The 14,282-nt window shown below is 38.3% G+C and overlaps 1 protein-coding gene across 4 annotated transcripts in view; it reads right to left on the reverse strand.

The window, feature by feature from the left end:
- Positions 1–14,282, reverse strand: part of SK (small conductance calcium-activated potassium channel) — a 685,909-nt gene that overhangs the window by 456,217 nt on the left and 215,410 nt on the right. Inside the window, exons 3-4 of one of the 4 annotated variants that reach the window (XM_065225559.1) lie at positions 12,894–12,929; positions 3,337–3,417 (exon numbers count right to left, since the gene is read on the reverse strand). The exons of 1 other annotated variant lie outside the window; for it this stretch is intronic. In XM_065225559.1, coding sequence (XP_065081631.1) covers positions 3,337–3,417; positions 12,894–12,929 — 117 coding nt within the window. Of the gene's footprint in view, positions 1–3,336; positions 3,439–12,893; positions 12,930–14,282 lie in introns of all 4 variants that reach the window. 2 more of the 4 variants (XM_065225561.1, XM_065225562.1) reach the window with 2 other exon arrangements.

The raw sequence follows: 14,282 nt of genomic DNA on the forward strand, positions 1-14,282 counted from the left end.
TAACAATCATACTTTGCTGGATGGATGAAAAATTACACTAATCAAACAATACCAACAAATGCACACAAACGACGCCCGTTAGCTAAACGGTATGGAAAATTGCTCCACAAGAAGCAGAAAAAAAAATACTCCATCACCATTTGTAACCTGTGCGGCAAGGTCATGGATAATAACCACGATAATTATGTTATCGATTGATTTTGACCGATTGGTCACCTAATCATCAGACAGATTTCAATGGGCTCATGACGTGTTGTTGAATGGATCGTGTCTATGCATAAATATAAGCGATTCTGTTTGTTAACGGATTGGGTCCTGTTTTTCTAATGGTTTCATTTCATTTTGTTTCTTTCTAATTTGATATGCACCAGTTGATCAGCCTGTATATTTGTTTATAAATCTTCCGGAGACGCTTATTTGTTCGATAGTTTAGCAAAACTGTAATTATGATTTTTTTTATAAGATGGCGATTGCAAAAAATACGATAGGAGAAATCAATTAACCGATCCACAAAATTAAAATAAATAACGGATTTTATGGAATGAACCACCAAGCCATGATGAATTAAACTATAGCATAATAAAACTAAAACCCTTCCCAACAAGACAAAACCATCTGTTTAAAATGGCCGAAGATGTTGCATAAATAGTGAAGAACGTGTTTTTTGGTTTCAGGCTCAAAAAGTTTAGCTTAACGCTTTTGGTTTACTACAACCAGTGCCTTGCTGGTATGTTATTTATTACATACACACGAACTGTTAAAACAAGTTACCATTTTGGGGGACGGACCCGGTGCAGTGGTTAGCATCCATGTCTCTAACGCAAATGGTCACGGGTTTTTTTTTTCATCCCCGGACGAAGCACGAATGACCAAAAAAGTGTTAAAGCGACTATGACAATACAAAACATAATATTAATAATATTAATAATAATAATAATTATAATAATAATATTAATATTAATAAAAATATTAATAATAATATTAATAATAATATTAATAATAATATTAATTAAAATAAAAAGAAATTATAATAATCATGATAATAATAATAATAACAACAATTTGATTTGCAGACTTAACTAAAATAAAGTAGAGGCAGTAAAATGACGAATTTTGAACACAAATATAGGAAACCATTTCCTTTAATATAAATTTCTTTGAAAATGGTTCATCTTTCTGTGACATTGGACCGTTACCAAATTCTCTAGCATCATGCTTTCATAATATATTTAAAAATCTTACTTCACTTTGAGCCCCAGTTCAATGAAATGATGCTCAAAAACCAATCAACAGAACTTTCAAACCACGTACAACTATTTCAATATGTAGTTTACTCGAAGCTGCACTGGTTTGTCCCTGTTTTTAAGTTTTCAACATCATCTATTTTGTATGCTCATCCAGTAGCTGCAACGAAAAGATGTGGTTGGCGTGCCAAGTTTAGCTCTAATTCCCTCACGAAAAACAAACCAAAATGCTGAAAAATCCTTCGTCAATTCTCCTCTTCGATCGGTTAATTGACGCGAAAACTTTTCTACTCTATTCTTCTGGCCCGATAGAAACACTCGTTCTGCATTTGCCCCATAGTCACGTTGAAGGATTTTCATGAAAACCACCCTGCATAAGTGATGAATTAGAAACTGTCTTTTTTATCTTCCACTTGTGGTCGTGCAAATGAATTACCCACAATGTGGTTGCTACAGCTTTGTATGCAGATGAAAACTTTGTGCTGCACTAAGATTGATACGCTCGTGGTTTCATTAGGGAGCTTTATCTACACTGTGCATGTGCAACCAAGTTACACGACCGCATGGATAGACAGATTCTTATTAATATTTAAATTGGTGCTCCCTTTCGGTCTATTAAGTATTTTCCTTTAGAAAGATTGCTAGCACGGTTTCTTGATGTGAGGTGGCAAATAAACCGATTCCGATTAACTATCGCCTGGTTCGTGACTATCCAAGTTGTGAATATTATATTTTTATGCTCGGTTGACAAGTTTGTCAGAAACCGGTATAAGAAACGTGATTAAGTGCTTTGCTTATGTATTGCTATAATTTGCAAACATTATGGTATTATTGCACGCAACGCGTCTTCGATGGTGGTATAAAGATTGAATTCTTTTCGTGACTTGTGAGGGTGCAAATTATACTTCCTGGTGTAATAGATTTTCCGGGGCTGCGTGTTTGCAACTGAATGATTCTTAATGATTTTTCACGCCTAGGAGTACCGAAAGCCTGTAAATCAATTTAATAACGGATTATTGATCCAAATTCTGCTTTTCAAGTGCCATATACTAACTCTGCTCATCTGCTCAATGAATTTAAAATAGTAAATTCTATGAAAAAAAAAATTAACGGATACGTTATTTACTCTCAGATCATAATCGGAAATTTCAATTATCTTAACCTAGCCAATCATGATAGATTTATTAACAAACCGTTTCCATTAATACTCAAATATATCACTTCGTTCAATTCTGCGTTTTGCATAGACATTTGTGTATGTATAATATTTCGTTTTCTACAGCGGCGTAATTTAACAATTATGAACTGTTATATTCTTTCACTCGTTTTGTTGCAGGAATCTTCAAAATTTAAATTGCACAAAACATTCGATTGACTTACCTAGCTGACGTTTATGTGATATCTACAGACGGTTCCTATATTCGATTGTCATTTATGATGAAATAAAATCTTCAGTTCATTGATGTCACATTGATATTTACACTATTTACAATTAGCAAAATGTGTGATATTCACGGCGGCTGATGCAACTACACGAGACAAAGTGTGCTACAAATGCATTTGTGTATGTATACATGTCTTGAATATGTGTGCACCCAGATAGGACCAATGAATGGGACGGAAAACGTTTCAGGCAATCATGGTTGACCAGCGGAAGCGGGGGAGAATCTACAAACAATCTAAGGTCAACCATTGAAAATAACAGACCATGATATCGTAAACGGAACAGGACACAGAATTCACAAGTGATTTGGTTTTTTTTCTAGGTGGGGTGAAACATATCGCCTTCGTTTCAAATTGTATTTGTATACGAACTACTGGCCGACTTTGAATACAATCAACACTACTGGAAATCGGATCAACTACAACACTACTACCGAGCTACGATCGATCATCAACTTGCCTAAAGTATGATAATATGTAAGAGGTAATTTTCGATCAACCTTCAAGCTACACTATTGTCAAAAATAGGTAATGAGTATAGAGATAGGTATAGGATAGACTAGCACTAGTGGTCAAAGGAGAAAGATCAACTAAAGATAGTGTCTATGTAGAGATTTGGTTGCTGATAAGTATTATGAGCTTTAAATACCGTTCTAGCGTAATTGACGGTCTCAGTCGTAGCCTCGGTGAAGGCCCTCCTCAGACGAGTTCTCCTACTTTGCGACAGAGTCTGTGGGCAGAGTAGCACACCCTTGTGAGCGCGGGGACAATTCGTGTCGGCAGTCAGTGAGATTGGGTTTGGTTCAGTTTCAGAGTTCAGAGCAATGATTTCATTTTTATTTATATTCAATAAGGTGCAAATTCGTGGTTGAGCGTTCGCGTTCACCACGGAAAGATGGCAAAGCCGTAGAGGAGAGATATAAAAGAGAAAAGAGAGAAAAAACAGAGAAGAGGAAAACATTGGTTGAATTTTTCTTAATATACAGTTGATGAAAAATTGTTCTAAGCAAATTGTTATTGAAAGTTCTATAATCCTCTAGAAATGGTGCTGCCATTTTTATTCACAGCGGTAGAACAAAAACATAAGCAAATTGATTCAGAGCTTATATCCAAGTATGGGCGTCCACATCCTCGTCGTTCGTGACGGGACTTGAAAAAAAGGCTTACACCGGAAGAGAAAGCACGGACGATATAGAAAAGGAATGAAAGCAGGACGCAGAAACAAACATACGAACAAAAAGAAATTTCCATTTACATAAACCCATAGTAAAGAAAGCTGTTGATTTGCATAATAGAAATCCGTCTTTACTGCTCTCGGGGATTTCTCCAACAGTATCAAGATTACGCGAGTAAGTCGTCGCTGGTCGTCGTAATTGGACAAATGGATGATGGGGGTTGACACAAGTGGTGATATTAGGTCGATCATGAGGTGCAGCTAAAAATGTAATGAAATTAATATTTGAGCTCAAGGAATTGGCAATTTTTATCGTGATTAGACTGATGCAATTTTTTTTTTATTTTATGTCGCCTCCCTACCCCCCGTAATCTACGTATTTTTTATTATTTATTTAATAAAACAATTATTTTGTTTTCGCCTCTTGTTATTTATTTTATGGCCCCCTCTCCTCCCCCCTCGACCTATTTGAGTAATTTCAGACATAACATGAAAGTAATGATTGCAGGAAGTAGCTCGTGCGATTCAAATAACGTGGTTTGATTTTTCTTTGAAAGATTAAAAATTTCAAATTGATTGTGTGAAAAGATCTGGATTCAAATTTGGTTTCCGGAAGATACTATCTGTGAAAAAATAGAAGAAAATTAAGATTTTTCACGGTGTTGGGAGCAGTGTTCTGAAGAGTATGTGTCTGAAGGACGAAAAGTGGAAGAAGCTGATAGGCAAACTGAAGCTCATCATGATGAAGTGAATCAAGCTGTCCAACATCCGGGATGTGGATGCATTTATTCATAAGATTTGAAAAACCAGGATGTAACCGATTATTCGGACACTGATAGATGCACATGAGAATCCAGTAGAGGTGCTAAGCTGTTTTTATCCTTGGCTAAGTGTAAGCTCCAAATTCGCTATTACCATGGTCGTCATTGGCAGTACTATTCGTTTATTTTAATTAAGCCATTGACCACAGAAGGTACATGAATTTCGCTTGTCTTAATCGATCGTTACATACCTAAAGAGAACTTAATCGTAGTTTGACGCGAAGCGTTGTGGATTGTAAGATGCTTGCTGACCCTCGAGGGATCGTTTTACTTACTGAGCAGAAAATCATCGACAGCACAATAAATCGCCATCGTCATTTGTATATTTGATATTAACCATCAACCTCGGGAACTATTTGCATTATCGCGTATTTCAGTCGTTCGTTCGCGAAAACGTAGTGGTGTTTTGTCCGGAGCGTTATGGTTCTGGAAGGATCATTTTTTCTTACTGAGCAGAAAATAATGGGTTTAATCCCAAACTCTCCGTCATGACTTTTAAAATCCATGATCACTAAACAAAATGAATATTTTCTTTCGATAGTCGGCTTTCGAGAGATTAAATGAGCAACAACTAAACAATACATACCTTTGGTTGCATCGCTAACTTGAGGTGAATCCTAACCGAATACCCTACCCAACCCTCCAACTCCGTAGCACTTATGAGGATGTCGCTAAGTCGGTGGCCTCTCGTTAAGTAAGTACTATATCAACACTTCATACCCTATCCCTAGTTATGGTAAACATGGTCGTGGCCGGGAATAGCGAGAGTCATGCTTATGGTATTTTTGTTTAGATAGGAATAAATGTTTACTCCTTAACATTATTCCTGTAAGTAGTCTATCTGAGAATTTCAAAAGAGTCGTAAGTGACGCTAGTATCCAATCTACGAAGTATACCATAACAATGCTAACGCTATCGCTACCGGACATGTATTTTAATTATCTTCTGACAGATCCCTTTAGCGCTTGAACCTGACAATATGGTTCAAGATTGCATTTGAACATTGGTTTGATCATTCTGAAGAGTCATATTTTAGGGGACATCCCAGGCTTAGTGATTAATATCCACTATCCTCTCACGCCAATGTCACGAGTTCACATCTCATCTTTGGATAAGCCACAAATGACCCAGAGTGATAGATTTGAGTTAATATTTGAGATAATAAAAATTTTATCGTTCCAGAATAGCTTATTGGTCAAATGATCACTGAAATGAAGCATAATGGGACTTTTTTGACATAATGTAAATTTGTGTCAAAAGTGATTATCGTATATTTAAGTTCAGTTTCAGTTTCAGCAGAAGAACTTAAAAAAAGGTCTTTGAAAGTGCCTTCACTACACATAACATCATGTACATTTCGGAGCTCTGAAACCGACATATGCTTACGTCACTGACGTTAAATTTAGTTCAAGCAATCATAACCGAATCATTTATTTCACTATATAGAGTTTTATCAAGTCGGTTGAGTCTAGTATTACCAGTTGGTCGTGTTCGGAAAGTGTTATTTTTCTCACGCATTGAGTATGGGGCCTCCCTTAGCTCAGTCGGTAAAGGCACAGCTACAAAGCAAGGCCATGCTGGAGGTGGCTGGGTCCGATTCCCGGTCCGATCTAGGAATTTTTCGGATTGGAAAATTTCTCGACTTCCCTGGGCATAGAAGTATGATTGGACTTGCCATACAATTATACCAATGCAAAAATGGTACAGGCATCGAAAGCTCTCAATTAATAACTGTGGAAGTGCATCTAGAACACTAAGTTGAGAGCACGCAATAAGCTAATATGCGATATGCAATAAGCTTGAAATGCGGAGAAGAAGAAGAAGATGAGTATGTTTGTATCTTTTTCGCAATTGTGCTAAGCACCAACTCAAATCTGAGTTTCATTCACTCAAATTCACAAAAACGTAGGTTACTTATAAACTGAAAAAAAATGTCCTCTATTTTTCAGGAAGAACGTTTCGAATATCATTTATTCAATTTATTATTATATGTATTGAATCATAGTTAGTTTAATTAAGGAGACTTTCAGCCAAACACTGGTTGATCTCCGGGATTGAATCATAAAAAAGCTATAAAAAAATAATAATAAGTTTTGCCACTGTATTTAATATAGCGAAGAATCTTTAAATTACGTAATCTACAGTTTAGTATAATGGTTTATCGTGATCAAATAAAAATTATAAAAGTTTAAAACGTTATTTTTGTTATTTTAAGGACCAACCTATTGTAACCTTCATCCAAATAAAGACCTTATTATCAGCAACTTCTTCATAGAAGACACTATGCTGGTAAAGTTGCAATTTCATGGTCAAAATATGGGCATGCTCCCTTAAACATATCGTTTTGTTGAACTGTCGATCTGGTTTCTCATCCGTTGCGAAGTTATGAACCCATTGGTGATAGACAAGTTTGAGAAGTTGCTCGACCAAAATCCTCAAAAACCATTCATGAGTCTGTACTACGAGTGCATGACGCTGGAGGTTGGGCCGTCTTCGATCAACTTCAATTGTTCTTGCTTCCACGACTTCTACACTGCCGCTCATGGCACGCTTGTTGCATAGCACAAATCAGCATGCCGAGAAAAGCGCGTTTTAAGTTTGCTTTGTACCATTGCTACTTATGTGATGGGACAACCAGTTTGGCTGTTTTTCCAAAGTTTCTCAGAACAAAGTGGCTGTGTTCATCCAGTATTATGAAAATTTAGGGGATTAGTTACCATTTCCACTGAATAACTCGGTTTTGACAAAAATGCAAATGGGACCGACTTGCGATAAACGGCAGTAAAGGTCCTCTGTTTATTTTGATCTGACCGTCAAAGAGGAAATACAATCAATTTTCGCAATCAAATATCGCTACGTTAATTAAGCGAAGATTTTTTACTCAGATAGGTCAACAACAAAAGCGTTCAGTAGATTTGGATGTTCATAGCGCCTCCTATAAACATCACAATCCCTTCACGTTGCGGAGCTAGCAGCTATATCATATGCGTTAGAGTGAATTGTTTTACTTTCCTCTGATCATAAAATTATTTTCACGAACAGCATAGGCTCACTGGAGACTATTCGTTTAATGAAGCCGATGAAGCGCTCGTTGTATTTCCTGTTTGGAATACGATCTAATTTAAGTGCTTTATCTATAATTGCTCCTACACTATCACCTAAATGTATACCCCTTCTCATTGCTCTATTCCGAGCACGGCTTCACAATAGCAGCTTCAATCGGCAAAATCGATGCGACGAATAGACTGCTAACTTTCTTTGTCTGTTGAACAGGGATGTTAAATTTGAAGACATAACTTCATTTTAAAGATATTTGACATTTGAAGACATTTTGTTTTCGATGACATTTAAAGACGTTTCATATTTTGTGAAGACGTATGAAGTCATTTGAAAATTGAAGTATATTTTAGTAAGGTCAATTGAAGTTTATTTTTACAGGATAACATTTTTAATTCACATTTCTATAAACTTTTTTTTTTAATTAAAATGTTGAGTAAAAGCGTAGTAATGTTTCAAAATATACCAGCGTTGCATCATTCTAGCACCTCAGTCGGCGTCTACAAACAAATTTTCAATTGTTTATTTCTCTTTCTCCCGTCGCTTCATTCACGTTTCTTTCAAGCTTCAGTGAAGTGGACGAGTGAAAGAACGGTTGACTTTGATAGTTTCGTCTTTCATGAAACACATCAACTGAGGTTGCATAACGTAGGGTAAATGTCAATCACTGTGTTCGGCAACCAAACTTTAAATATTAATTTCACTGTATTTTCCCATAAAAAAACTTCGCTGAATGTATTCAAACGATTCCTCAGTCTTTCAGCTTTAATCTGATTTTGCCAGATCTGAGTCAGATTTTACTTTAAATTAAATATACACACTACAAAATGCAATTGATTTCGAGTTGCCGATATAGCTGATTAACTTCCATTTCAAATGGAGAAGTTGCAGAAGATACTATTTAAAAAGTTACAAGTGGAACTAGTCTACGTTTAAAAACACAACTCTGAACAAAGAGAGGAGGAGAAGAGAGCCTCCACCCAGCAGAGATGTCTCGACAGCCGAAAGAAATAATACACTAGATTTCTGTACATTAGATTTGGTGGTTGAGCCCGGCGTCCCTGAGGAAAACCATCTCTGCAGCCAGGGTAAATGGTTCGTCATCGAGAGTATCACGGATTCTGGGCCGATAGTGGTCGAAGGTTGTCGTATTGTGAACACACGCAAAGGAAGAGTTCAACGGAAAGGAGAACCCCGCAGATGTCACACTCCCTGCGGAAGGGGGTTCCTTCGTAGTTGTGGGACACCTTGGTGTGCCCCGTCCTCTGTCGCAATGCAACTTTCTGGTCACGATGACAGGATAAATCTTCCCATTTGGCAGTGGTTCCCTCGATTTTACGAATGGTTTGGGAACAAGACTGCGACCATTTGATCTTCCAGGCTTTGCTAATTCAGCTGGCTATCCAACATTTGACGTCTTGAAGCGGGACTTTGATAGAATATCGGGGGCCCAAGGGTCCTGCCCCGGCTAGACTGTCCGCTTCCTCGTTGCAGGGCACTCCGCAATGGCCGGGAATCCAGTTGTATACAGTGCTGGCAGGCGCTGGGCCTCAGACTGGAGAGCCTGAATAGCGCTGTGAGAATCCGTGTGTGCCAGCACTGGATGACCGGACGGAGTTGCCGCAATTTGGAGGGCTGCGACTTTGGCTGAGAAAACCGGACATTGCGATGCTATACTGCTATTAAATGCTTCACCTGGACCGGAAACACCTATGCCTACACCCGCTTGGGACAGTGACCCGTCAGTGTACCGGTGAGTGTAGTTGGGGTACATATATTTCTGCAGTTAGTTCTATGAACAACTTTCTCAATGCCTTGGATCTATCTCCTGCTTTAAAGTTGTCCTTTATCCGGTTGTCGATTTTGATTCGGGGAATTAGCCAACTTCTATTTCGAGCCAATGACTCTTATTCACTGGGGGAGCATCGGGGTTTTTTTTTCGGAAAAAGCAGCGGCCTTGTTGACAACAGATGCATATGTGTGAAACCGGAAAGCAGGGTTCCTTCCATTCATTTCGGCAAAAAAATGTTTTATTAAATTATGGAATAATAAGATATTATGATAATAATTGGTTTGCGTAAGCAACAAGAAAATATTGTAAAGTTTGTGTTTGACACATAATACCTGCCAATTTTGCTACATGAGAGTCGCAATAAGCGATTTTGTCATTTATCTCACCCACTCTTCGCTCTTTACTCTTCGCGAAAAGGCGATCAGAAAACCACTCATTGTGACTCTGTCAAAGCTAAATTTGCAAGTTTTATGTGTCAAACACAAACTTTACAATCTTGTCTTGTTGCTTACGCAAACCAATTATTATCATAATATCTTATTATTCCATAATTTAATAAAACATTTTTTTAGCCGAAATGAATGGAAGGAACACTGCCGGAAAGGAAGTATTCCCACTTCGATGCAGACTGCATCGGCGGGCGTCGATGGGAGAAAGCTGGATACAATGCGGAGCGGATATAGCTGTTGAAGGTCGGAGCGAGGGTTTTAATCAGCTTATTGGCGGTTGAACAGGTGAGCTCAAGACCTTAGAGCAGGCGACTGTCGATGATTTGCACTTGCAACTTTAAACCTAATGTTTCAGTTGTTGGATCGGTGCTGCCTGGAAATTGTCTATACCAGGATTTAGCTTGCTACAGAAGCTGCACTTAACGGCATTTATATATATATATATATATCGGTGATCCGGTTACTCGATGTAGAGAAGAGCAGACGTGGCACCTGACGCTCTTCGACGTTGATAGCTGAAAACCAGCCATACAAGACCATCTGACAGCGTGTCGACAATCGTGACTCGGAAAACATGATCGGTAAGAAAGTTTTTGATGAAGTGAACTATCGATCCATTAAATTCCAAACCTACAAGTTGCTTGAGAACAAGCGGCGTACATGTCCTGCTGAAAGCCTTTGAGATATCTAGAGAGACCATCTCTATGTGGCTGTTGTTGCTCTTGGCTTCCTGCAGGATGCCTCCAAGTGTCGTAAAGTATGTGGAAGTGCCATACTTCTGCCGAACCGCATGTTGTCGGATGTCGAGAAGGCAACAATTTTCGAAGAACTGATCGTCCTTTCTCATCATCTTTTCCATGAAGCAGGTGAGTGCGATTTGACAGTATTTGGTTACCTCGCTGGATGCTTCGTTTGTTTTCGGGATGGGCACAACAAGATTCTCCTTCCACTTGTCAGGGTATACCTCATTCGGCAAGAGCTGATTGTATAACTCTAACAATTTCACCTTACCTGTAACGAGCAGGGGGTAGCCAACCTCGTCGGATCCGGCGGATTTGCTAGTGCTTCAGCTTAACGCAAAGCGGAGTTCCTCCCAGGAGTGCTGCTAAGGTTCGGTGGTACTTTGAAATTGGCGGTAGAGTTAGAGTGGGGCTGTGCATGGCGTTCAAAATCTTCGTCGTACTCGTTGATAGCGGAAAGACCAGCAAAGTATTTACCTAGTTCGTCCGTGACAATGTCAGGGTCGGATACCGCGAAGCCATCGACTAGGAGAATCGACACACTTTTTCATGCAAGCGTTCATACAAAAAATGCTTCATTTTGACTTGCGGGATGAGGTCCCTGATTCTGGGTAACGACAAAGTGGACTCTCCAAGCAACAAACATGTTCTATAACAGTTTATTAAACCGTTGTACAAACAAATCGCCATTATCGATTTTTCCTCTATTGCTTACCTGCAAGTCCTCCCCAACTGGCTACACAAGTGGAATGTTGGTGATTTGGGAAGATGGCTACATTCTATTCTTCCACAGGTGTCGAACGAACCATGGTTCAAAGGGTTGAACATGGACCAGAACTATAGCCACGATATGACCAATTTCGTTTGTTAGACTGGCATCTCTAAAGAATTGGGCTGTCACCCATCAATATATGCGCCTGTAGAGACGGTTACCACGATGTCGAGAATGTTGTTTGGTATTGTACCTCATACCGTATTGTAAGATCCGGGGTGTCCGAATCCCTTAGTAATTCGGATTGGAATGATATTTGTGCAATTTGGATTAAGTAATAATTTGAGTTTTATGAGGGTTCTGTAGACCATGATTTAGACTTGTAGAATGCTTAAAAACTTGCAATGTTACTTGCATTGAATCAGATACTGCCAATGAGAACTAATTGTACATGCTGATAAAATTGCATTCCCCATATACGCTAGTTTTGTTCAGATTTGCTTCAGTATAAATGTACTTGCTAATTTATTTCATAGACACTAATTCGTTGAGCTCAATGTTTGATATACACTGGCATGAAATGGAATGGAATGGCATGATAATGTAATGAATATCTTCGTATGATCTTATTCATCGAATCTAAACATACAACTTGGAGCGTTGTAAGTTCTAACATGTTGGGAGAAAGTGATGTTTACATATGTACCTAAATGTAGCCTAAAAATATGATGAAATTAACTAGGGTAAATGGACAAATTTTTGGCCCTTATGGTTCTCTACTTGGCCTATCTTAAATTTCAGATGTTTTTCATTATTTACAAAATTTATTTCGATACAACTTTAGAAGATGCATTTTACCATACATCTACGCTAATAAATCCATGAAAATATATTTCAAATTTGAGTTAAGCCTTTGAGTAAAAAACTGTAGCACTAGTGCCAAAACTGACTCACTTACCCTATTAGTATAGTTTATGGATGTTTACATAAATGTTTAGCATGGGCTCAAATAAGCACGTATACCTGTGGATCGTGATTTACCGATTTCATTTAAAAATTAATCATTTCGAAATAAATAGAGATGTTTGATCAACTCGTTAATGGAACGCACTATTCCCGACAAAATGTTAGTTTTGTGTGCGTTCTCATCGTTTGATCAAGCAACATTCTAACCACGGCCATCATATGTACGTACAAGGGTGCTATTTATAAACGTTCACTAGTAGAAGCGCAGGTGTTCGAAATGGTTTGTACAAACAGAAGGTACGGGCTTACGATCCTAGCTTCATCTGTTGAATTGAAATCTAACAGATTGACGCGATGGGGAGGGAAAACAAAGGAAAACCAATTAGCTTTTTTTTGTGGCTGAACAGCTAGTGCACACGCATTTTTTATTTGTGCTTTTCTCGATTTGGATCACTACGGTGTCAAGTGCCACACTTGGAAAAACAGACCACACACCTTTTCATTCTCCTTTTCCTTTCTGCGTGCAACGAGCTGCACCCGGCGAGATTAGAATTCCATATGAGTGGGGGTGAAACCGAAGAAAGGAATATAGAACCGGGAATAGATAGAAAGATAGTTGTTAAGATTAAATTATAGGAATCACAGAAAAACTTTAAAAGAATGTAGAATATAGATGTTCAGGTGGAAAAAATAATAAAAAATAGACAGTTAGATGCTCCTTCTAGGACTGGTGTAAAAATGTTCATTTTATTCCAGTGACTACAATATAATTTGACATGTTCCGGTTCAGCACTCGCTTTGCCGATATTGTGATTTGATTTTTCCGCACTAAAGCATATCTCGGCAGTTGAAGTATACATTTTACTACTTCTCTTTCGACAGCAGACAGTCACGCTCCACTAATCCTAACAAAATCTCGACACCTTGTAGCTGCTTGCTCGTCTATTGTCGTAAACAAAAAAAAACGGAAATACTGAAAGACTGAGTTTGACGAAAAACAGGAGACCAAACTCATCACCATCATCTTTGCACATTCTCATAAACAGTTGCCAGACGCAGTGATGCCAAATGTGATGCTTTATGTCGATCTGTCATTATGAACAATTTTTAGTAATAACCACCCGGGTGCTCCCACCTCATAAATTAACCATTGATGGAGCCGCGTGGTTTCTGACTTAACGTTGGATTTGTGAAAAACAATGAGATCCGATTCCGTGTGACATTAGAGCAAGAAACCATTGGCATCACTGCATTATCATATCACTGTCTCCATCATCGTCCGGCATCTGTTGGTTCCTTTCACTAGTAGATTTGTAGCCTAATCATCCTAAGCATGAAAGCAGAAAAGCGGAAAATTCGATCGTAATCTTAGTCTTCCCCGAACAAACGAAAACAAACCAGAAACACAGTTTGTGGCCTGCTCTGAGGAGATCGTGGGAGGATTGTTAGTATTTACTGTGATTGCCTGCTCAGGGATGGATCGCTCTTTCCAGCATCGTTCATTACTTTTCAGTATGGAAGGCTAACGTTAAGTCAAATATACTGTTTTAGCAATATAGTTCGCTCTTTTGTTTTTTTTCGGAGACACGGTATTCCGCGAACAAGCGCCAGTAGAAGAAACTAATGTATTCTATTTATGAACATTAAGAGAGATGGTTCAAAGCTACAACAGAGATTTAAATCAAAACTTTTTAAGCAATTATTTTCGTGTATCTACAGGCCTAATGAATGTGCACAACTGTTTTCCCTGATTGTAATTAAGGTAATTAAATTATAATTTCCACGTGTAATAATTGCGAATCACTCACCCCTCAACTGAAATCAAATGCATTTTTTCCCTTGATTTGTTTTCCGTGCTGAGCACCAATGCTACCGACAACAGGG

The sequence above is a fragment of the Ochlerotatus camptorhynchus genome, unplaced genomic scaffold, assembly GCF_037179485.1.
Source record: "Ochlerotatus camptorhynchus isolate MF236.1 unplaced genomic scaffold, CSIRO-AGI_Acam_v1.1 ptg000231l, whole genome shotgun sequence".
NCBI lineage: Eukaryota > Metazoa > Arthropoda > Insecta > Diptera > Culicidae > Ochlerotatus > Ochlerotatus camptorhynchus.